General features: G+C 49.1%; 1 protein-coding gene and 1 non-coding gene across 2 annotated transcripts in view; one reads left to right on the forward strand and one right to left on the reverse strand.

Annotated features, from left to right (window-relative positions):
• Positions 1–1,994: 1,994 nt before the first annotated feature.
• OPRD1 (opioid receptor delta 1) overlaps positions 1,995–24,772 on the reverse strand; it is a 36,432-nt gene continuing 13,654 nt past the window's right edge. The window contains exons 2-3 of the mRNA XM_027109413.1: positions 5,337–5,686; positions 1,995–2,679 (exon numbers count right to left, since the gene is read on the reverse strand). Of these exons, the coding sequence (XP_026965214.1) occupies positions 2,138–2,679; positions 5,337–5,686 (892 nt within the window). The 3' untranslated portion in view covers positions 1,995–2,137. The remainder of the gene's footprint in view (positions 2,680–5,336; positions 5,687–24,772) is intronic.
• On the forward strand, positions 16,167–16,238 carry TRNAE-UUC (transfer RNA glutamic acid (anticodon UUC)). The gene has a single exon. It is a non-coding gene; the product is annotated as a tRNA-Glu (tRNA).

Consider the following 24,772-nt stretch of genomic DNA (forward strand, 5'->3'; position numbering starts at 1 on the left):
AAATTGTCCCCTTCCTATGACATCTCCACAAGGCACTAGCAGGAGGGGTCCCAAGTGATAACAAGTGTCCAGAAGTGTGTCCCCTGCCTTGCTGACACCCCGCCATTCAGACACAGAGATCTCTATAGTCCAAGGATCCATTTGGATGGTGAAGGTGGTCTAGGTGGGCTGGGACCCCAGGCCTTGGTAGCTTATCAGCCTGGATCTAAGTACTGGGCATGGTCCCACATCTTCCAGGGTCCTAGTAGAGCCATTTCCTGAGGGAAGAAAATTCCCAGGTCTGAGGCTTCCTGAGAAGGGGACTATGCTTTGCCCACTAAGGGCATCCCTACCCCTAATGTGTCCAAAGCCCACCTTGGTGCCTAAGTGCCAAAGCCCCTGAATGCTAGCTCAGCCCCTGCTAGAGTGACAGCCTCCCAGACAGCAGAAAGGCTTTTGTTCCAAGGAAATGACTGTCAAAGGGAGAAGAGGTATATCGTTTCTTTTTTTTTTTTCTGTTTGAGACAAAGACGTCAATTTCTTTCCATCTGTCCCAAAAAGGGAAGAAAATTAAATTTGTTTTTACAAAGATGTCAGCACACTGCTTCACTGGGGATTCAGCGGTGTGTGATAGAGACAGTGCTGGGGAGAGAGGGGAGAGAGGTGGGGAGGTGGGGAGATGAAGCATGGGGGAGGCACAGGGAACAGGCCAGACCCTGATGCTGGGGGGAAGCAAAGACCTGGCAGTGGCTGAATAAAATGCCAAACAAACAAAGAGAAAAACTTCTATGCCTAGCTCTGGTGGACCTCGCCCTTCGCAGCTTGAAGGGGGCAGCTCGAGCAGGCGGGGGGCCTGGGGACGCACACTGATGCTGGCACTGCAGTTATAAAAATCTTCTTCCCCCCAGTTCCTTCAAAGTCAGGTCCCGGGGAGGGGATGTGGTTCCAGTTCACTGGACATGTCGGGTGCAGCCAGATGTTGGGAGGAGGGAGAGAGGATTTCCTGGAGGTTCTTATCAAGGCGCCAGAGACTGAGAGAAGGAAAATTCCACCCTGGTGCTTCAGATGCCCCCACCCAGTCCCAGGTGCCACCTACATTCACGGAGCTCTAACTAGTGTGGAGCTCTGTCCTCCAGCACCTGGGCCACAGAAGCCAGGGCCGTGGGGATCCCCAAAGCATCTGCCCTCCAGCTTGAGGACCTAACCTCAAAGCAGAAGCCCCCTCTCTCTGCCACCCCCACCAGCCCTTGGCACAGAGGCCGACTGGCAGCTCTGGTTTTGGATCCGCAGGCCCTCCCTACTCCTTCCTGTTGGGACCCTACCCCACCTGAGGCTACCCTGTCCTGCAGCCTCTGTCCTTGCTCCACTGTCTCAGCCCAAGCCCCACAGGGACACAGTGCTGGAGACACTACTTCGATGCGGGGCATCTCTGCCCATTCCAGGGAAACGACTGTCAAGGAGAGAAAAGGTAGAGTGTTTCTCTCTATTTTATTTTCTCTTTGTTTATAAAGATGCCAAGTTGGACCTGGAGCTCGGCAAGCCCCGCCTCTTTCTGGAACTCGGGGTTGGTACTCTACCGCAAATTGAGGCCCCATGCCCTGCACACAGGCCCTATCTCGCGGCCCGATCTGGAGCTGTAGACGCAGCCTCGCTGTCCTGTCCTTCGACTCACCCCCAGAAGGGGCCCCTCCCCACCACAGAGAGGTCCAATCTTGAAGCTCAATTCCACCGTCCTCACCACTTCCCCTCCTTGGTCCTGGGCCCGGTCTCAGGCCAGACCCCAATTCCTGCAAGCGCAGCTGCAATTAGAACCCGTGGCTGTCTCGAGGTTGAGGCCCCGCCCCCCGCGCGGGGGCCCCGTTTAGCCGCCCAATCCTAGAGCAACAGGTCCCACTCCCCTAGGCTCGCTAGCTTCCCCAGCCCAACCCAAAGCCTTTGACCTTGAGCTCAGCCTAGAGGCACCGCCCCATCATCCTTCCCCACCCCGCCCCCACCCCGCCTTCCCCAGACCAGAGGTCCACCCCACTGCAGGGGCCCCATCTCCAGACCAGCGGCCCCCTTCCGCCCCACTCCGCGTCGTGGCCCCCGCCCCCATTAGAACTCGGCATGACCGCCGGGGTCACTCCGGAGGGGTGCGCGGCGGGCCGGCCCGGCGGGGTCAGGCGGCGGCACCACCGCCGGGACCGTCGGACAGGGTGCAGGCGGTGACCCGATCGCGGGCCGTAGCTTCGCGGGCGCGGCCGAAGCTGCCGGGTTCCGGGCGGCCGCAGGGCGTGCGGCAGAGCTGGCGGAAGCAGCGCTTGAAGTTCTCGTCAAGGAAGGCGTAGAGCACGGGGTTGAGGCTGCTGTTGGCGTAACCGAGCGCGATGCACAGGTGCAGCGCGGCCACCACGAGCGGGTCGCGGCGGTCGATGTCCACCAGCGTCCAGACGATGACAAAGATGTGGATGGGGGCCCAGCACACCACGAAGGCGCCCACCACCACCAGCACCATGCGTGTGATGCGCCGCAGACTGCGGTCCTTCTCCTTGGAGCCAGAGAGCAGGCGCACGCTGCGCAGGCGCAGCAGCATGAGGCCGTAGCAGACGGTGATGACGAGGATGGGCACAACGAAGGCGAAGAGGAACACGCAGATCTTGGTCACCGTGTCCCAGTACCAGCTGGGGCTGGGGAACTGGAGCATGCACACCACTGCCCCGTCTGGGCCGGGGAAACAAGGAAAGACAGTGGGTGAGGGGCTCGTGGGCCTAAGGACCTTGTCTCCCTGCTCACCCACCCTTCTCAGCTTAGTCAAGCCCCACTGCCTCCTCCTGGCCTTTTCTCAAGGTGATTCTTCTACCCGGAATGTCCTCCATCACTTCTGCACTTGGTGAACTCCTACTCATCCTTCAAGACTTCAGCAGGATTGGCCCTAACCTAGGAGGTCTGCTTTCTATATTCTCTCCCAGTCCCTTTATCAGCCTCTATGTACATGGGCAGCAGTGATATAATGATAATGATATAATTTAGCCCAAGCCCACTAAATGACGGTCATTATGATAACTGAAAATACCCCACACATTTCCAAAGTAGCTCCAATGGGGAAAATATTGCTAGGATTGACTTAGAGAGCATGAGTTAAGAGCAGGACTCAGGGCGCCCTGGTGGCGCAGTGGTTGGGAGTCCGCCTGCCGATGCAGGGGACACGGGTTCGTGCCCCGGTCCGGGAGGATCCCGCATGCCGCAGAGCGGCTGGGCCCGCGGGCCTCTCACTGCTGCGGCCTCTCCCGTCGCGGAGCACAGGTTCCGGACGGGCAGGCCCAGCGGCCATGGGCCCCGGGCAACGCCAAAAAAAAAAAAAAAAAAAGAGCAGGACTCAAGCCCTGCTGTGTGATGTGGCCTTGGGCAAATTATTGAACCTCTATTAGAGCTCCCATAAAGTGGGACTAACAACGGTACCTAAACTCATAGGGTTGTTGTGAGGATTAAATGGGCCATGGCATGGAAAGCATTTAGCACAGTGGGGTTCAAGGGCCGAGGAGCAGAAATGTATGGGAGTCCGGGGGTCAGAACTAGGGCCAAGGAGGCAGATGTCAGCTTAATGTCAAGGACTTTCTGACTGCCACCACTTGTCCCGAGATAAGAGGGGCACCTAGGATGGAAGGAGCTCCCTGTTCCAGGAGTGTGGCCTTGGGCTGGATGAGCACCTCAGGGGATGTTACGGGATTCAGATACAGCTGAGGCTGGCCCAGGGGACTTCCAGGACCTCTTGGGATTCTGGAATCTGAGGACCCACCCAGGGGACTTGGAGCCTGAGAGATGTAAGAAAAGGGCTGGGATCCACAGACAGAGTGGGTCCACAGGACATCAGGCTGACAGGACCCCCACCAATGACTGAACCCAAGGACTTCATTGTACAGATGGCAGAAGCAGGCCCAGAGAGGAACAGCACTTGTCCAAGGTCACACAGCAAGTGGCTTACAGAACTGAGTGCCAGTGACACACACTGGGGGAGTGTATGTGTGTGTGTAAAAGAGTGTGTGTGGGGGGGGGTTGGGGATGAGGGGGCCCATCTGGCCTGGCCCCAGAAGGGCTGCAGTTAATGGCCTGTAAACTGAAGGCTGACAGTGAGGAATGGGGCCCAGCTGGTGAGTCAAGTCTAATCACACAGAGACTATATAAGGCACCAGGAGCTCTACCCTTGTGAGAGTGGAAGGTGGCCAAGAAACCTCCCACCAAGCCTGTTCCCTCTCCTACCACAACACAAACCTTCACCCCAGCAGCCAAAAGGAGCAACAGATATGGGGGCAGGAGCCTTGGGTTCTAGGCCGATTCTACCAAATGTCTGGCTATGTGACCCTAAGTAAACCACCTGACCTCTCTGATTGTTTTCTTTCGGTCCTATGGAAGTAGGAGTCCCTGCCTTGTCTATCTCACAGGCTTAATCATCCTGATAGCTGCTACTTATTGGGCCTTGACAATGAGCCAGGCCTTGTCCTAAGTCTTTTACACGTATAACCTCATTTAATCTTTTCAACACTCCATGATAGAGTGTGGCGCAGCTAGGTTAGTGACCAGTGTCTTTGGCACCCTGCTAAACTACTTTTCCCACTTACATCAAGTAGGGGTCATGTGACCAGCCATCACTAGGAAGTGATGCGCCCTGACATTTAAAAGTGGTTGTGCTTTCTCACTACTCCCATATTCATCTGCTGGCCAGATGCCAGCACACTGCATCCAAAACCATCACTTGGAGCCTGGATCCCTGAATGACTGTGTGGAATAGAGCCCCTCCTCCGCTTACTCACACTGGATTGCGATGTGAGTGAGAAACTTCTACTGTGTTAAGCCTTGGAGCTTTGGAGATTGTTACAGCAGCCATCCTGACTGATACAGGTGGTTACTGTACGAATTACCATTTTACTCTGAGAAAATGCACCTGTCATTCTGTGCAGGCCATTCTCTAGGCCTTGCTTTGGTCATCTGGGTCAACGGGGTGGAAGGGAATTTGGGATGGGATTGCAGATCTTGTGGCCTGCACTGCTCACCGGTCAGTGACACCCTCACCCCACCGGCTATCCATCCATCTCCCTAAAGGTCAGTCATCCACACATCTAGCCATCTGTAATCCCATTTATAAACTTCCTTTGGCCAGCTACCCGTATGACCACCTCACAACAGTCCACCATTCACGTCCCCATTGGTTGCCTATTCACAGTCCCACTGGCCAGCCATCCACACTTTCATTGATCAGCAATCCATATTTCCATTGGTGAGCCACTTACACCCACCCTGGTAAGTGGCCTGCAAACCCACGGAGGCCCGTGAGCTGCCTCCTGTGGTCAGTGACCTGTACCAAGGCTCCCTCCCTCACTCACCCCGGGGGCGGGTCACGGCCATGACCATGATGGGTACACCAACAACCGAGGCCAGGACCCAGATGCAGATGTTGATCAGCTTGGCCTTGGCAGGTGTACGTAAGTCCAGGGCCTTGACAGGGTGGCAGACGGCGATATAGCGGTCGACACTCATCATGGTGAGCGTGAAGATGCTGGTGAACATGTTGTAGTAATCAATGGAGAGCACAGCCTTGCAGAGCAGTTCCCCAAAGGGCCACGTCTCCATCAGGTACTTGGCACTCTGGAAGGGCAGTGTGCTGGTGGCCAGTGCGTCTGCCAAGGCCAGGTTGAAGATGTAGATGTTGGTGGCCGTCTTCATCTTAGTGTACCTTAAAAGGAAGTGCATTTGTAATTTTTCCATTTCACAGATTTCAGTTTCACATGAAACTCAGGGAGGGGAAATGACTTGCCAAAGATCACACAAAAGGTCAGGGGCAGAAGTGGGACTAGAACCCTGAACTATCTGATTCAGCATCACTCCTTTCCACTATAACAGATGCAAAAGGAGTTCTCTGGCAGGGGGTAACTTTGGCAGGAGGTATTGGAGGAAAAACCCTTATCTTCCCAGGGGTTCTAAGCAATATGGTTAAAGATAAAGCTGGCCTCCAGAGGAAAACAGGTCTAGGTCCTAATTCTGCCTCTACTGTTTATTAGCTGAGTGACTCTAGACTAGTAACTTGAATTCTCTAAGCCTCAGTGTCCATAACTGTAAAAAAGGGGTGATACTTTTACCAACCTCATAGGGTTGTTATAAAATTTAATGAGATGATACAGCATTTAGCACTGAGCTCAAAGCATGGTAAGTGCTCGGTATGTGATAGCTGTTATTATTCTTCATATATAAGAGTGAAGCTGGGGGCTAGACCAGAGTGACCTGACCCTCTGGCCTCTGCCACTGATCTGACCTTTTGGGAATATGACTAGCCAGCTCCAAGGAAGCCGGGGCAAACTGGCTGGGGCCTTACACTGCCTGGATATTCTCCGTGGTAGACCAGGGCTCCCAGTCTATGGTCCCATCCAGACCATCTTATCCCCAGGTAGCTGGACTCACCCAGCTGTGGGGAAGGGGAGCAGGTGACAGAGTCACACATCTGACCCAGGGTGTGAGCCCAAGGGTCCAAGCCCGATGTCTGCAACAAGCTGGGCACCCAGAGTTCTGCAACGTCCCTCCATGCTCTACGCTGCCGCCCAGCTGCCTGCACTACAGCTGACCCATTGTCGGGCCAACATTTATAGTCAAAACGCCTCTGTACCAGGGCCTGGGCTGGGCACCGGATAGCCTGGAGGAGGCTAACTACACTGAAATAGACCATTCCCGTGCAGTGTGATCATCACGGAAACACATGCACACTGAGGCAGGGGTAAGGATGCCTTTCATGCCCCTGGAATGATCTCAGAAACCCAGGGAAGGGTTGCATGAGGAACTCCTCAAATTTCAGAGCAGGAAGAGCCCTGAGAGATTGACGGGAAGCGGTTTTGCTACCATGTGGTCCAAGGACTCCCAAAGGAATTACCGGAAGAGCCTGTGAGAAGTGCAAATTCTTGGACCCCACCCCAGACCTTCTCAATATTTTTTTTTGGAGGGGGGGCCATGCGCGGCATGTGGGATCTTTACTCCCCGACCAGGGATCGAACCCACGCCCCCTGCATTGGAAGCACAGAGTGTTAACCACTGGACCACCAGGGAAGTCCCTTTCTCAATCTTAATCTCTGGAATTCAGGCCTGGGAATCTTCATCTTTAACAAGACACCACACACACACACACACACACACACACACACACACACACACATATACACACACGATTCTCACGGAGTTTAGTTTGAGAAACAATATGTAGCCTAAAGCCCACACGGGGGAGAGATGGGAAACTGACCCAAGGTCACAGAGCGACAGCGGCAGAACCAAGGTGAGAACTTGGACCTCCCGGCTCCCAGACAGTGCTCTCTCCACCCTCCACCAAGGGTGGAAGCACGCTGTGTGCCTCTACTCCTCTGGGCCGGAATCCCCCTGACACCATGCCGAGCCCGGGGCACCCAGGATGAGCGCACCCAGTGTGTTCTGAATGACTGAACAAACTCACATCAGCTAAGGCTGTTCCTTCGTGAAGTAACTGATTTTTTTGGTTAAAAAAAAAAATTGACTCCTTCATGGTCCTTCAGGGCCAGCATCTGTCCCACTCCCTCCCAAAATAACTATCTGCCCTGGGCTGGAGAAGCAAAAAGTTTTGCTCGGAGACAGCAGAACTGCAAGTCTCGGGAGGTCCGCCTTCAGCGGGTGCAGGAACAGCTGTGTGGGAGGCCGCCTCAATCCCGCAGCTGACTTGTCTAATTTCACTTCTTTTGCGCAGAACAATCAGAGGCTGTTCTTTGCCTGCTATTTTGATTTGGAAAGGATCCTTCAATTCCCAGAGGGGGCTGGGACGCTGGGAAGAGGGTGATGAAGCTGCTGTAGCTGGTCTGGGCAGGGCTGAGGCACAGCTGACTCTGGCAGGCGGGGCCCCAGCAGAGGGAGAGGGAGGCCTCTCGTCACAGGCCCCCCCACCACTCCCATGGCTCACCGGCTGTCAAGCCCCGTCCTCTTCACCTCCTCAGACAAATCCTGCCACTCTCTGGCTCTCAGCCCCATAGGGGCCCCCCAAAGTTCCTCCACATTCCACAAACTGGCCCTGACCACCTCTTGGGTCTCAGCTCCCAGAACCTTCCCCCTGATGGACGGGCCCCCCACCCCCATCCCGGCCTCTCTGCTGTTCCCATCCCACCTCAGGGCCTCCAGACTGCTGCTCGCTCAGCCTGGAACCCTCATCCTCCAAATTTTGCCTGGCTTGTTCCTTCACGTAATTCAGGATCTATTCAAATATCTCCTCCTCAGAGAAGCTGCCCTGCCCTCTCTATCTTAAGTGCCCTCTCTTCCCTCTCTTTACGCTGCTTCATTCTTTACAGCACGAACCACCACCCTGAAGGCAGGGCGCTTTGCCCATCTCGTTCACTGCTGTATCGTCAGGCCTACTAATGGTACCTGGCCAATAGCAGGCTCTCAGTAGACATTTGTGGTACAGATGTCTTAGTCCAAGCCTCCTCAGTTCTCACGGGAACCATCACAGCAGGCTCCCTGCCCCACACTTCATCCTCCAAATGAAAAGGTAGATTTTCGCAGGCAGATTCGACTCTACCGCTTACAATCCTTCCATGGCTCCCCACCGCCATCTGGATAAAAACCAAACTCCTCACACTGGCATTCCATCTGGGTAGCCTCCTTTCCCACTGTGCCTGCCCATCACATCCAGCCACATCTGTGGTTCCCTCAGATGCTCGTTCATTCTAGCAAGCCCTCCCTCCTAAGAGACAGCCACTGTGATGGTTTGGCAGGAATCCTTCCAAACCGCATAGGTGTGGTTTCTGCCAATGTAATACAATTACCTAGTGTTACAGTACTATAATGGAAACACTTGCCCCTCTGCCTTACCCCATCCTCACTTCTCTGTCCTGCTCACCAGAGGCAACCGCTTTTAATGTTTTAAATTATTTTTCTAGTGATTATCTCCAGAATTCTAAATAATATGTTTAAATGTCTATTTCTTGATGTATCTATTTTAGACAGTATCTGTTGAAGTTTGTATTCGGTTAAGCCAGGCTATGCAGCAGTAACAGACAATCCCAAAATCTCAGTGGCTTAACACACAAAAAAGCTTTAGTTCTTACCCTTGCAGAATCCATTCAGTGTCTCCAGCACAACCATATTCCATGAGGCATTTCCAGCCTGCTTCAACCTTGTGGCTCTGCTATCTTAACCCAAGGCCTCCTTGGTCACCACAGAGGGAGAAGTGACAGCCACAGGGTCATCTAAGCTTCATTCTAGCTGCAAGACAGTACTTTCACCTGAAGCTGACTGACCAGAACTAGTCATATGGCCCCACCCAATTGCAAGGGGCTGAGAAGTAAGTTGTCTTTCATGTGCCCAGAAGGAGGGAGAACCAAATATTAGTGAACACTACTAAGATCCTCCACAACTCTTTAAATATGGTAGATGAGGATTAACTCTCTTACACTACACAACTTCCTCTCTCCATCCTCCCAATATAGTTCTACCACAATTTTTAAATTTTTAGCTAAATTGATATTCAAGGTTTACTTCTTTTCAGGGTTTATATTCTTTTTTTTTCTTTTAAGCTTTTTTTTTTTTAATTTTTATTTTAGGCTGTGTTGGGTCTTCATTGCTGTGTGCAGGCTTTCTCTAGTTGCAGCGGGGGGGGGGGGGCGCTGCTCTTCATTGCGGTGCACAGGCTTCTCATTGTGGTGGCTTCTCTTGTTGCGGAGCACGGGCTCTAGGCGTGTGGGCTTCAGTAGTTGTGGCTCACGGGCTCAGTAGTTGTGGCTCGCGGGCTCTAGAGTGCAGGCTCAGTAGTTGTGGCGCACAGGCTTAGTTGCTCTGCAGCATGTGGGATCTTCCCCGACCAGGGCTTGAACCCATGTCCCCTGCATTGACAGGCGGATTCTTAACCACTGAGCCTCCAGGGAAGCCCCACAGGGTTTACATTCTTATGACTTACTACTGTCCACTGAGCCAGATGGTATACTATAGTTACACTTATTTTCTAGTACTGATTTTTGTTTTTCCTGGAGTTAATAATTGCTTCTTTTTTTCATTTGCTTAGTTCTGGGTACATACTGATAAATCTCTTCAAACACTCCAGCAGATCCGTAAAATGCCTTTTCCATGCAGTCACATAATCTATCAGTTCCTTTTGTTTTTCTAGTGAATCCACTTCCTGGAGCTTCCCTCCTCCCCTTTCAATCTGGGACTGGTTGCTTTCTAGACAAACTGCACACCTGTTCCCTGGGTTACAAGTCTTCTTATCTGGGTTTACGCCCTTATTTTAGTGGAGCATATCCTCTAGTCACTTCCTAAGAAAGGGCACGTAGGAAGTAAAAATTTTACACCCTTGCATGTCTGAAAATGTCTTTCTTCTATCCTCACTTCTGATTTCATTCATTCTACATAAAACAGTAGATTGGAAACCATTTTCCCTCAGAAAATTGAAGGCATGGCTCCCTCATCTTCTAGTTTATAGTGTTGTCACTGAAGTATCTGAAATGATTCTGATTCCTGATGTTTTGTATGCAATCTGTCCTCCCCACCCCTGAAATTTTTAGGACCTTCTTTCTATTCCCAGTATTCTGACATTTGTGATGATGTGCCTTAGGATGGCTCTTTTTCATTTTTATTAGGTCTTCTCAGTCTCAGGTTTATGCCCTTCAGTATACAATGTCCTCTCATCATATCTTTGATCACTTCCTCCCCTCTGCTTTCTCTGGAATCCCTGGACAATCTGGTAGTCAGATATCAGGTCCCCTGGATTGATCATCTAATTTTCTTATCTTTTTTATTTTCCATCTTTTTGGTACATCTTCTGGGAAATTTCCTTTTCATTACCTCTCAACCTTTCTACTGACTTTTTAAAACTTTGTTTTGTCTCTCATGTTTTATTTTCCCAGTGCACTTTCTTCTCTTATTGTTCCTTTTTATATAGCATCTTATTTCTAATATCTTCTCTACTCTCTCTGAGGATACTAATAATTTTTGTTTTGGATTTTCTTCTGCTCTCTGCATTGTCTATCTGCTTCGAACATTTTTCTTTATTTGTCTGCTTTGGCTTCCCTCTTTTATCCTGGAGACTTCCTTCAAATATCCGGTGATATGTGACTAAAGGTTGGTCTTTGAGTGAAGCACTCATTAACTAATTGATAGCTCTTGGGGTGGGGGGCTGTCAACTGGTGTGCTCCATTCTACGGGGATTGAATGAAGATCTGGCTTTTACACTAGGAGTATTTAAATATCAGTGTCTGTAGGTCTCTTCTTTGGGGCCTTCAGAAGAGAATCCTCCCATTTCCTGCCTGGGGACCACACTTCTGGCTGTCAGGATTCTGGTAGCAGAGCTGGAGAAGGGGTCTGAGAAACCTCCATTTTTTCCTTTGGTATCTCACTCTGACCCTTTCTGTGTCTACTGGTCCCAAGTTCAGTTCCTCCAGGTTAACTTCTCCAAGGAAAAAACCCTGGCCTCCTGCAGAGTGGAGGGGTGGCCACCTGGCTATGCAGGGTACAAGGGATGGGGGACTAAGGGTCTCACTGCTCTCTCTATAGGTAATCAATTCCCTGCCCCTGTTTTCAGCCCCACCTCTCACCCCTTCTTAGCCTGTTCCTCCTCTTTGAATTGCTTTTCATCATCCAAATATGTGTTGCCATACCTTAAAGAACATAAACTGAGACACAAGAGATGAAGTGATTTTGCCCAAGGTCACATGGCCATTAAGTGGCAGAGCTGGTATTTAACTCAGGAAGTCTAGTGCCAACACCTGGTAATGACTTTGCTGTTCTGCCCCTCCATGATTTTTACCTTCCTTCCTCCTCCACTTCCTTTGTCCTCCATATTTCAAAAAGTCAAGGAATGTGAGCTTATTATAAGCTGAGGTTTGTTCACTCATCCAACAGGTATTAATCGAGCAGCTGGTATGTGCCAGGCACTGAGTAACGGATATAGGAGTAAAGATGGCAGTCTGACGTCTTGAAATTTATGGTCTCAGGGAGGGGGCAGACACTGAACAAATTGCTGCACTGTTTAGGCAGGGGAGTGATGTGATTTGATTTATGTGTGTTTCTCAAAAGATCATTCTGACTCTACTGTGTGGAGGCTAGTTGTAGGGCAGAGCAAGAATGGGTGAGAGAATGAATTTCCTAGGAAGATAAATTATTTATTTCCCCACATCTCAAAATCCTACTGTTGGTCTCTAATTCCTTTTTTCTTTTTCCTATTTCAAAAAGTTGTAGATATGACATTGGACCCTTATATTATACCATACTTAAAAATTAACTCAAAATGGATATAAGACCTAAATGTAAGAGCTAAAACAATAAAACTCTTAGAAGAAAACACAGAGGGAAAGTTTCGTGACACTGGATTTGGCAGTGACTTCTGGGATATGATACCAAAAGCACAGGCAACAAAAGAAAAAATAGATAAACTGGACTACATCAAAAGTCAAAGCTCTTGGGGCTTCCCTGGTGGTGCAGTGGTTAAGAATCCACCTTCCAAGGCAGGGGACATGGGTTCGAGCCCTGGTCCAGGAAGATCCCACATGCCACAGAGCAACTAAGCCCGTGCACCACAACTACTGAGCCTGCGCTCTACAGCCCGCGAGCCACAACTACTGAGCCCGCATGCCACAACTACTGAAGTCCATGCACCTAGAGCCCATGCTCCGCAACAAGAAAAGCCACCGCAATGAGAAGCCTGCGCACCTCAACGAAGAGTAGCCCCCACTCGCTGCAACCAGAGAAAAGCCACGCACAGCAACAAAGACCCAACGCAGCCAAAAAATAAAATAAAATAAAATAATAAAATAAATAAATTTATTAAAATAAAAAAGTCAAAGCTCTTACGCATCAAAGGACACTATCAACAGAGTGAAAAGGCCATCCACAGAATGGGAGAAAATATTTGCAAATCACATATCTGATAAGGAGTTAATATCCAGAATATATAAAGAACTCCTACAACTCAACGATAAAAAAGCAAACAACTAGATTTGAAATATGGGTAAAGGACTTGAACAGACATTTCTCTAAAGATATTCAAATGACCAATAAGCACATGAAAAGATACTCAACATCGGGCTTCCCTGGTGGCGCAGTGGTTAAGAATCCACCTGCCAATGCAAGGGACACGGGTTCAAGCCCTGGTCCGGGAAGTTCTCACGTGCCGCGGAGCAACGAAGCCCGTGCGGCACAACTACTGAGCCTGCGCTCTAGAGCCCGCGAGCCACAACTACGGAAGCCCGCGTGCCTAGAGGCCATGCTCCGCAACAAGAGAAGCCACCACAATGAGAAGCCTGCGCCCTGCAACGAAGAGTAGCCCCCACTCGCCACAACTAGAGAAAGCCTGCGAGCAGCAACGAAGACCCACCACAGCCAAAAATAAATAAATAAATAAAATTAATTTTTAAAAATCATATTAAAAAGCTATAAAAAAAGATACTCAACATCATTAATCATTAGAGAAATGCAAATCAAAACCACAATGAGATACCAGTTAGGATGGCTACTATTTAAAAAAAAACCAGAAAATAACAATTGTTGATGAGGATGTGAAGAAATTAGAACCTTGTGCACTGTTGGGGGAATGTAAAATGGTGCAGCCACTGTGAAAAATAGCATAGCAATTCCTCAAAAAATTGAAAATAGAATTGCTATATGGTCCAGAAATTCCACTTCCAGGTATATATCCAAAAGAATTAAAAGTAGGGTCTTGAAGAGATATCTGTACACCCAGGTTCAAAGTAGCATCATTCACAATAACCAAAAGGTACCCATTGACGAATGAATGGATAAACAAAATGTGGTCTATACATGCAATGGAACATTATTCAGCCTTAAAAAGGAAGGAAATTCTGACACACGCTACAACATAGATGAGCCTTAAGGACATTGGGCCAAGTGAAATAAGCCACCCACAAAAAGACAAAAACCTCTATGATTCCACTCATGTGAGGTACTTAGTCAGTCATAGCAGCAGAAAGTAGAATGGTGGTTGCCAGGGGCTGGGGGAAAAGAGAAATGGGGAGTCATTATTTGATGGGTACAGAGCCTCAGTTTGAGAAGATGGAAAAAAAGTTCTGGAGATGGATGGTGGGGATGGCTGCACAGCAAGGTGAATGCACTTAACGTCAGTGAACCGTACACTTCAGAACGGTTAAAATGGTAAAGTTTATGTTATGTGTATTGTACCGCTATCAAAAAAGAAGCTGTGGCTATAATCAAGTGCTCGCACTGTGTCTGCTGTCTAAGCTAGAGAGTTTGGTGAGGGAGTCCTCTAGAGCCATTTGGATCTTAGCTCAACATACTTAGCTGTGTGATCTTGAATATATTACTTCACCTCTCTGAAGCTGTTTCCCTCCTTGGTAATTTCAGTGTACTCATGCTTTTTAAGGGCCAACACATGTGAAAGTGTCTAGCTTACTAGCCAGCACACAAACAAGAATTAGCAGCCCTTTTGTGTTTATTTCCCCTGACAATTTTTGCTTTTTTTTCCTCATAGAATTCAATCCTCCATGGATTGGACCTAACCCTGGGGGTGAACTCTACTGCCTCTGCAATGCCTTGGGAAGCTCTTTGGTTTTCTTCTAGATCAAAATCCCCTTTAAGCTCATCTTGAATTCCATAGCTGCTGGGGAATTTGCTCCCAACCATTCTTCTCAGACCCCACGGAGGCTACCCTTATATGAAGCACCATGTTGGTTTCAGAGCCCTAGATCCAGTCCATCATCTGTCCAACAGGCCCCCCTGTCAGGGAAGAACACAGCCACCTCCATCCATTTTCCTTCAATTTGATGGCGACTGGGCATGTTCTCTGACTGACGTACAACCCGGGCCACATTAAATCCACACACGCTCCTGGGTCTCTGGAGAGCTGGGCTTCTCAACCGACAAGGAAGCTCCTAGTAAGAACTTCCTCCCCCAGGCAAAGCCAGGGCAGCGTGCTGACATCTTAATGCCCGGTGCCCAGAAGAAGGCTGAAACAGTATCTCCTTTCTAACAGTCCCTGTTAGACCAGGGACTGGTCTAACAGCTTTGGGTGGGTCGTTTGTTTTCTTTAAGCAATATTCTCTGTCTTTTCTTTCATGTACCAGGCACTATGCCAAAAGCAGTGAATGCAAGATTTCATTTCATCGTCACTGCAGCCCTGAGTGTTAAGACCATGCATGGAACGTCCCCATTCTACAGAGGAGCTAAGTTAGACGGCTCATACAAAGACACGCGGCTAGGATGGCAGCATTCAAACTCAGACTTGGTTTCCAGAGCCCACACTTATAACCACTCAAGGGAACTGGTCCAGAGGTGGGCTGCCTCCAGAGCCTTTGCCTGTTTTCACACATTCCTCAACTCCGCGAGGGTTTGGAGAAAATCTGCTCACAGCCCAGGCAGGGTCGGGGAGAGACAGACTTATAAACAACAGAACAATGTCACAGGCACCGTGACAGGGCTCAGTGGGGCAAGGAGGAGAGGTCAATTCAGAACAAAACGTACACCTCTGGTCACAAGAGGGTGGCAACCAGTATTGTGGTACAACAACTACGTGCCAGGTCTTTCTCAGGCATGATTTTATGTACTTCTTACACCTGTGTTTTGTTTTTTTAATGGATAATAAACAGTTGTTGGACATTGACTCTTTGCCAGGCACTGGGAAAGCATTTTACATCATTTAATCTTCCTAGCACCCCTACAGGGTAGACAGTATTTATCATTCCCGATTTATAGAGAGCAGTAAAGGAACTTGTCCACGGTTGCAGTCAGAGGCTGAGCAGAGATTCAAACCCCGTGCTCTTCCCCGAGACCCCGGTGCCTTCCTCTGGACTTCAGTTTCAGCTTCTCCCCTGAGGACCCAAACTGTGCGCTCCTCACGTATTCGCTTTTTGTTTTTGTTTTTGTTTTGTTTTGTTTTGCAGTACGCAGGCCTCTCACTGTTGTGGCCTCTCCCGTTGCAGAGCACAGGCTCCGGACGCGCAGGCTCAGCGGCCATGGCTCACGGACCCAGCCGCTCCGCGGCATGTGGGAACCGGGGCACGAACCCGTGTCCCCTGCCTCGGCAGGCGGACTCTCAACCACTGCGCCACCAGGGAAGCCCACGTATTCTCTTTGACAAGGAAAACATAAGGTACCAAAGGCGTGGCATTGTCTTGGTCACCACTATGTGCCTGGGACTTCCAGCAGCACCCAGCTCAGAGCAGGCGCTCAAAACACATCTGTTAGGGAGTTCCCTGGTGGTCCAGTGGTTAGGACTCGGCACTTTCACTGCTGGGGCCCAGGTTCAATCCCTGGTTGGGGAACTAAGATCCTACAGGCGCAGCCAAAAAACCAAAAAAATGGAAAACAAAAAACACACATCTGTTGAGTGAATGAACATCGACGTGTCTGTCCTCCACACTAGACTGGGAAGTCCTGCAGGCAGGAACCGTGTCCCTTTCATGCTGTGCAAAGGAGACATAGTGGTTACTGGAGGACTCCCTGTGGGACAGAGAGTCAGGAGCCCTGATTCTTGGAAGTAACCAGCCACAGACCCAAAAGCTTTGGGACAAATTAGGACAGCGCTTCCTCCTGCCTCCCCCCTCTCTCCCTTCCTCCCCTCCTCCCTTCTATCCTTAACCTGGACCAACCCAGGTCCCCTGAAGGACACCTGAGCCTGACCCTGTCTGCCCTGAATCTGCAGTGACTCAGCTCTGCCACTGCAAAGGGAAATGTTGTCAGATCATTTCCCCAAAGCAGCTAATTTGTTTTTAACTAAACTGAGGGGTATTTTTTTTTCCCTTAGGCACAAGAGCTCATGGGAGTCAAAGCCAGGGCAAGAGACCTAAAAACAATAACAGCAACAGCAACAAGCTAAGAGCACCAACCCTCTGTCTGACCGACCTTACGGCACCTTAGGAACCAAATCAAACAAAATGCTTGAGCCTAGATCAAAACTCACTTGGTCCCAAACAGCGTGGACTGCTGGAGCATTTAGAGTTAATTTTATTCCCCAATGCTTTGTGAGATCTCAGAAATAACATCTGCTCCCTATAAAAGGTCCAAACAATACAGAATCACTTCATAAAGAAAATTTAAAAACCAATATCAATAGTACAGACGATCATTAACAGACAACAGGCAAACACACAGGCCCTGTTTTATATAAATGGGATCTGGTTCTAACGTTATTAAATAACCTGTTTCTTTCTTCTCAAAAATATGCTGTGACCATCTTTCTATATCCACAGATACAAATTAATATAATTTTTGGTGACCGATTGTTATTCTAGTCTAGAGGTCAACAGGCTTTTTCTGTAAAGAGCCAGAGAGTAAATATTTTAGGCTTGGGAGGCCGAAATACTTGGTAGGCCTGGATGCATATTCTTCTGTTTCTTGCTTTTGTTCTTTTTTTTTTTTTTTTACAAGCCTTTAAAAGTGTAAAAACCATCTTTAGCCCAAGGACCACACAGAAACAGACTACAGGCTAGAGCTGGTCTCACTTATAGACACTAAAGTTCCTGAATACAGTTACTTAATAAATCCCCCTTTAAAAGACATGTAGGTTGTCTCTGCCTTTTTGTTATTATAAATAATAGTGTGATAAACATCTTTGTGCACACGGATATCTGATGGTTTCCTTGGGGAAAATTCCTAGAATCTCAGAGATAGAAGGAAACTTCACAGTGAGGGCATTCCCTCTGTAGCACTCCAGACAAATGGCTACGCAGCTTCTGCTTGAGTATATCCAGAGATGGGGAACTCACCACCTGTAGGCACAGTCCATCCTATTGTTGGGACCACTCACAGGATAACAAGTTCTTTGTTTTATTTGAGCCGAAAACTGCCTCCTTCTCACCTGGCACCATTTTTCCTGGTTCTGCTCACAGAATCACAGAATCTAAACCTAACCCTTCTCCCTTCCACGTCTTGGAAAATGAAGATATTAACAGTACACAGGGGCTTCCCTGGTGGCACAGTGGTTGAGAATCCGCCTGCCATTGCAGGGGACACGGGTTCGATCCCTGGTCCGAGAAGATCCCACATGCCACGGAGCAGCTAAGCCCGTGCGCCACAACTACCTAGCCTGCGCTCTAGAGCCTGTGAGCCACAACTACTGAGCCCACATGCCGCAACTACTGAAGCCCACGCTCCTAGAGCCCGTGCTCCACAACGAGAGAAGCCACCGCAATGAGAAGGCTGTGCACTGCAACGAAGACCCAATGCAGCCAAAAATAAATAAATAAAATAAATAAATTTATTAAAAAAAAAAAAAACTATACACACTTCACCCAGCTATGATGAGACCTGAGTTAGTACAAGTGCTCAGTATGCGTTAGGGGTTCTGCCCAGTTGGTGAGCTGCCTTCTCACGCCGTGTAGCCATTCCTTGGAGCCCTCATCTCGGTTGGGCCTCATGCATTCAAGAGTGTGATTATCTGAGTAAAGATGATACCACGGGACTTCCCTGGTGGCGAAGTGGTTAAGAATCCGCCTGCCGATGCAGGGAACACGGGTTCGAGCCCTGGTCCGGGAAGATCCCACATGCTGTGGATGGAGCAACTAAGCCCGGGCACCACAACTACTGAGTCCACGTGCCACAATTACTGAAGCCCGTGCACCACAACTGCCGAAGCCCAATCGCCTAGAGCCTGTGCTCCGCAACAAGAGAAGCCACTGCAGTGAGAAGCCGTGCACCTTAACGAAGAGCAGCCCCCACTCGCCACAACTAGAGAAAGCCTGTGCACAACAGCAAAAACCCAACACAGCCAAAAATTAAATAAATAAATTTATAAAAAAAAAACAAACAGATGATACCACCATCTAGGTTAAGGGAGGGCCCAAGATGATGCAGGTAAATCACATCACAGGCACTCAGGCCAGGCCTTGTCCCATCTCTCCAGGCAAGTGAGGAAGGCCAAATCCATTTTCTGTGGGATCTATAACCTCAAAGTCATTAATGTAGACACGTGTCACAATAGGAAGGGTGGCCTCTGGGGACAAGTTTTCAGGTTTCCGCCCCATGGCTGGCTGTACTCACCATACGCAGATGTGGCATGGGGTGGGGGTGGGGGGCGGGGAAGGTTCTTTTTTTTTTCTTTTTTTACTTGTTTTTCTTTTCTTTTTCTTTTTTTCAGACGTGGTTTGTGTGTATTTATTACCTCACTGACATCACTGCTGGTGGAACACCAGCTTAAGGCACACCCCCTGTCACTCATGGTCCCCAGACTGGCCTCCTTGGCTCACAACTTTGTTCCTCTCCTACATTTTTTTTTTATTTGCACCAAGCGGCAAGCAGGATCTTAGTTCTCTGACCAGGGATCAAACTGGCACCCCCTGCAGTGGAAGCACAGAGTCTTAACCACTGGACCACCAGGGAAGTATCCCTCTCTTTTCTACTTCTAAGCCGTTCCAGAAATTCCCCGCTCCCTGCACCTCCAGCAGATACTGTCACCACCAAGGCTTTAATAACTGTAGTGGGTTGAATGGTGGCCCCTAAAAGACAAGTCCACGTCCCAACCCCCAGAACCTGTGAACTTCGTCTTATTTGGAAAAAGGATCTTTACATATGTAATTAAGTTAAGGATCTTGAGACCACCCTGGATTATATGGGTGGGCCCTAACTCTAATGACAAGTGTCTTTGTAAGAGACACACAGCACACAGGGAGAAGAGAAGGCCATGTGAAGATGGAAGCAGAGATTAGAGATAAGAGCGATGCAGTCACAAGCCAAGGACTGCTGGCGCCACCAGAAGCTGAAGAGGAAAGGAAGGATTTGCCCCAAGGGCCTTCAGAGGGAATGCAGCCCTGAATACACTATTTGGACTTCTGGCCTCCAGAACTGTAAGAGGGTAAACTTCTGTTGTCTTAAGCCATTAAGTCCCGCTAATGTGTTACAGCAGCTCTAGGAAACTGATACAGTAAAAGCGCAGCCAAGGAGAAGCGTGGACTTTGGCACAAGACACACCTAGATTTAAGCCCCAGCTCTACCTCTCACTGTATGACCTTGGGTGAGTTCTAACTTCTCTGAGCCTCAGTATGCTCCTCTGTGAAGTGGGTATAAGCATCCTACTGCTTGAGGGTGTGGTGAGTGTGGAATGAGTTCATGCCTATGATGTCCCTAGCACACTGCCTGGTACACTCATATCACAGTGGCTTCTCTTCTTGTTCAGATGAGGAAAGTGGGCCCAGAATGACACCTGATGAGCTGCCCTGCGGTCCCAGGCTCCTGACTCCTTTCCTGGCCCTTGATAACCTACTACCATTGGGGTGGGACACAGAGTCCTGTGCTGGAACTTCAATACTAGAAGAGGCTCTGATCTAACACTGAGTTCCAACCTCCTCTCCCACTTTACAGATAGGGAAACTGAGGCCTGGAGAGGGAAAGACAATTGTGCAATGTTACACAGGGTATCAGTTTCCCTGACTTCTGAGAGCCCAAGGTCTTTCTACTTCTCCAAGCTGCCCTCTCAGGAGCTAAGTCTCAGATGAGGATTCAAGGTGGCTGAGGCCAAAAAGAAACAGGGGCTCCTATCCAAGGCTTCAGAGCTCCTGACAAGGCCCTGGCCTACGTTCTATGTCCCTGTGTCCAGTGATTAACCAATGTAGGGTGGGTCCATGGATGGAACTGTTCCCATTACTGTCATCATCTTTGCCACCATCTCCATCACAGCAGCTACACTGACTCAGTGCTTACACAGGCCTGATGTATTCTATTGTGTCCTACCGTGACATTTACATAGATTATCTCATTCAATCACTCCAACAACCTTATGAAATTGCTACTATTATCATCTTCATACAGAGGAGGAAAGTGAGCCTTGGAGAGCGTACTGGGTTGAACAGTTGCCCTCAAAATTCATGTCTACTTAGAACCTCAGAATGTGACCTTATTTGGAATTAGGGTCTTTGCGGATAAAATTCATTAAGATGTGGTCATACTAGATTAGGGTGGGCCCTAAATCCAATATGATGCAGAGACACACACAGAGGGACATGGCCATGTGAAAACAGAGGCAAAAATTGGAATGATACAGCTGCAAGTTCAAGGGATACCAAGGATTGCCGGCAACCACCAGAAGCTTGGCGAGGAAGGATTCTTCCCCAGAGCCTTCAGAGGGAGATGGCCCTGTTGATTTCTGACTTCTTCAGCCTCCTGAACTGTAAAGAAAACATTTCTGTTGTTTTAAACCACCTAGTTTATGGTAATTTGTTATGACAGCCCTAGGAAACTGATACAGAGGGGTTAATCATCTTGCCAGCCATGGCCTAAAACACAAAAGCAATGTCTGTTAAAATTGCTCCACTCCACAGCTCTCCCAACATAACAACTTTTTTCATCAGGAATACAGATTGTTGGCACTGAAAGGAAAGATGGCTGATTTACTGAGCATTTACTATGCGCCAGCTGCCCTGCTAAGGGCCACATGGGTGTTCACTATCCCACTGAATCTACACAACCATCACAGGAGGTAAGCATTATTCTCCCCATTTTACAGGTGAGCAATGTTGAGGCTCAGAGGGATGAAATAACTTACCCAAAGTCCCGCAGCTGGGAGTGGCAGAGCCTAGGTGAGGCCTGGGTTGACTCCAGAACCCAGAGTCCTGACTTCTACCCCATCTTCTCCCTGTCTGTCAAGTTCAACCCCTTTGTTTTACAAATGAGGAAACCAAGGCAGAGCTACAGCAGGGATCCCAAAGGCTCTGCCCACGCTAGGGGATAAGCAGTTTAAATAAAACTGGGTCCAGCTGGGGCTCCCTCTATTTGTAAACAAAGGGTGGCTGCTCTTCTGGCTGGCAAAACAAGCAGGGCTGGGCAGCAAGTGCTGGGAGCTACAACCCTGCCCACCATTCCACGGGAGCAGCGAGAGGCCAGAAACAAATTAGCCATCTCAGTTTTGGCAAACCTTGAGGAAGGAAAGTGCTTAATTATAACGAGGCCCAGCGAGTGTGTCACCAAGAGAAGATTAAGGACTGGAACATGGCTATACAGAGCTCCTGAGCCGCACCTGAGCGGGGAGGCCGACCAGGGCACGCTCAGCAATAAACAGGGCAGACACCTTGTTCGGTTCAGTTCAAGAACCACAACATGCTCATGGGATGCAGGGAAGAGAAGTTCTTCTCCATCACCCTGGCTCTGCTTCCAGCATAAGGATGGCTGGACCAGGGCGTGGGGCAGCCAGACACAACAGAAGCCCTGGAAAAGCAGATTTCCTTAAGCGTGGCATGTCGGCCCATGGGTCTCTGGAAATAGGACATGTCCCTCCTACAAACATGCACTGACATGCTGCATGAGTGTCAGACCCTAGGCTGGGGTTCCAGCTACAAACAAAGGATGCTCGCTCCACCCCACACCCCCTCATTCGGGGAGAGAGAGAGAGAAATGAGCGATCAGCGGTTTGAAAAGTGTATGGTCTCTGATGGGGGACACATAGGACACTGTGGGAACACAGAGGAGGCATCAAAGAAGGCTCCCTGGAGGAAAGACTTACTAAGCCGAAAAGTAAGGGGTTTCTCTAGAGGAAACAGAGGCCTGAGGTTCCTACATGTCTGCTTTCCCTCTTGTAGTTGGGGGATTTTTATTATAGATCCCAAGAACCCCACAGAGGGAATTTCATTAACAAAGTGCCAACTAGATATTTAAGAAACACTCAGTGATGCCTCCTTAGAGTCAGGGATTGGGCTAGGAAACAGGAAAGAAGATGAAGGGGATACAGTTCCTGCCCTCCAGGAACCACCAGTCTAAAATGGAAGTCAAACACAGGAACAAGCAATTACACTACAACTAGAAAACACCCATTTCAAGACCATCAATGTTTGTGTGCATCTCCCCTCTTCCTATGTGACAGGCACTGGATGAAAGTACTTGATGTACATCATTGCACTTAATCCTCACAACAAATGACGGTAGTAAGCACTATCACTGCATTTGGCAGACAAGGGGACTCTGAGGCTCAGAGAGGCAGATAAACTTGCCCAAGGTCACACAGCCTATAGGTTGTAGGACCAGGACACAAGCCCAGGTCTGTCTGACCGTGTGATGGTAATTCATTTTATGTGTCAAAGTGGCTGGGCTATAGTACCCAGTTCAAACACTAACCGAGGTGTTGCTGTGAAGGGATGTTGTAGATGTCATTAACATCTGCAATCAGTTGACTTGAAGGAGATTATCCATGATAATGAGGGTCTGCCTTAAGAGCAAAACTGAGGTTTCCCAGAAGAAGAAGAAATTCCTCCTGCCTGAGAGTTGCCGGCCTGCCAGCCCACCCTACAAATTTCAGACTTGCCTAGCCAGACCCCACAATCGCATCAGCCAGTTCCTCAAAATATATCTTACTGGTCTTTTTTCTTTTCTGGTAGGACCTTGACGGATACAGACCCGAAAGCCATGCTCTAGGCTAAGGATGGCGCCGGGAAGCCGCACCATCTCCTCACCCGGAAAAGGACAATGACGACTGACACCATGCTGGGTTGTTTCAGGGGTCCAGTGTGAGAGGCAGCGTGATCCAATGGAGAGGGCAGGCCCTGCAATCACTTACTAACCTTGGGGTCCTTGGGCAGAAGTCTTATATCCCTGAGCCTCAGCTTCTTCATCTGAGGTAGGCAGATGGTTCCTACCTCACAGAAGTGTCGTGAAGATTAAGTGAGATTTTGCACGGACGGTCTCCTGTATGGAGCATGGTAATAGGGCCAAAACGGATGCTTGGGACTTCCCTGGTGGCGCAGTGGTTAAGAATCCGCCTGCCAGTGCAGGGGACACAGGTTCGAGCCCTGGTTTGGGAAGATCCCACATGCCACGGAGCAACTAAGCCCGTGCACCACAACTACTGAGCCTGTGCTCTAGAGCCTGTGAGCCACAGCTACTGAGCCTGCGAGCCACAGCTACTGAGCCCACGTGCCACAACTACTGAAGCCCAACATATTGTATGATTTCATTTATAGTAAATGTCCAGATTTGGCAAATCTACAGAGACAGAAAGTAGATTGGTGGTTACCCAGGTCTGGGGCAGGGCGTGGTAAGGGAGTGACTATTTGTGGTTATGGGGTTCTTTTTGAGGTGATGGAAATGTACTAAAATTGGTTGTGATGATGGTTACACAACTCTGTTGCTATACTTTAAATGGGTGAATTGTATGGTATGTGAATTATATCTCAATAAAACTTTTATATTTAAAAAAGGTAAAAAAAATAATAAAACCTACCGAAGCCCATGTGCCTAGAGCCCGTGCTCCGCAATAAGAGAAGCCACCGCGATGAGAAGCCCTCACACCGCAACGAAGAGTAGCCCCTGCTCTCCTCAACTAGAGAAAGCCCGTACAGCAACGAAGACCCAATGCAGCCAAAAAAAAATACATAAATAAATAAATGTATTAAAAAAAAGAAAAAAACGCACGCTCATTTTTGCCACAGTTGTAATGGGTGAATTCTTAATTACTTTGAGTACTTACCATTGCCAAGTAAATGTTCCAATCCCATAATTCCATGTAAAAAATTGCCCTCAAGTTTTGCATTCTTAGTGGCCTCATATGGATGCTACAGTTTGCCTAATCTGTACCCTCCCACCCCGCCCCACGCTTCACCCACCAGGGCCACTCCTTGAGGACAATGGGCAAGGCAGGCCCCATGCAGACCGCTTCACACACATTCTCTCCTTTGACTCACACCCACCGGGAAAAGTGGGTATCAATACATTCCCATTTCGTTCACAGAAGAAACCTATAGCCCAAAGAGAAGAAGCGCAGGGTGGACAGAACCACGGTCTAAAGTCATGTGTTCTGAAAAGCCCAGGCTTCCCACCTCTAGGCCTTTGGCCATGCTGGGCATCACTTATACTTCCTTCTGCCTGACACACAATAGAG

Source organism: Aethalodelphis obliquidens, unplaced genomic scaffold, assembly GCF_003676395.1.
Source record: "Aethalodelphis obliquidens isolate GAN/ISIS:26980383/991018 unplaced genomic scaffold, ASM367639v1 scaffold9, whole genome shotgun sequence".
Classification (NCBI taxonomy): Eukaryota; Metazoa; Chordata; class Mammalia; order Artiodactyla; family Delphinidae; genus Aethalodelphis; species Aethalodelphis obliquidens.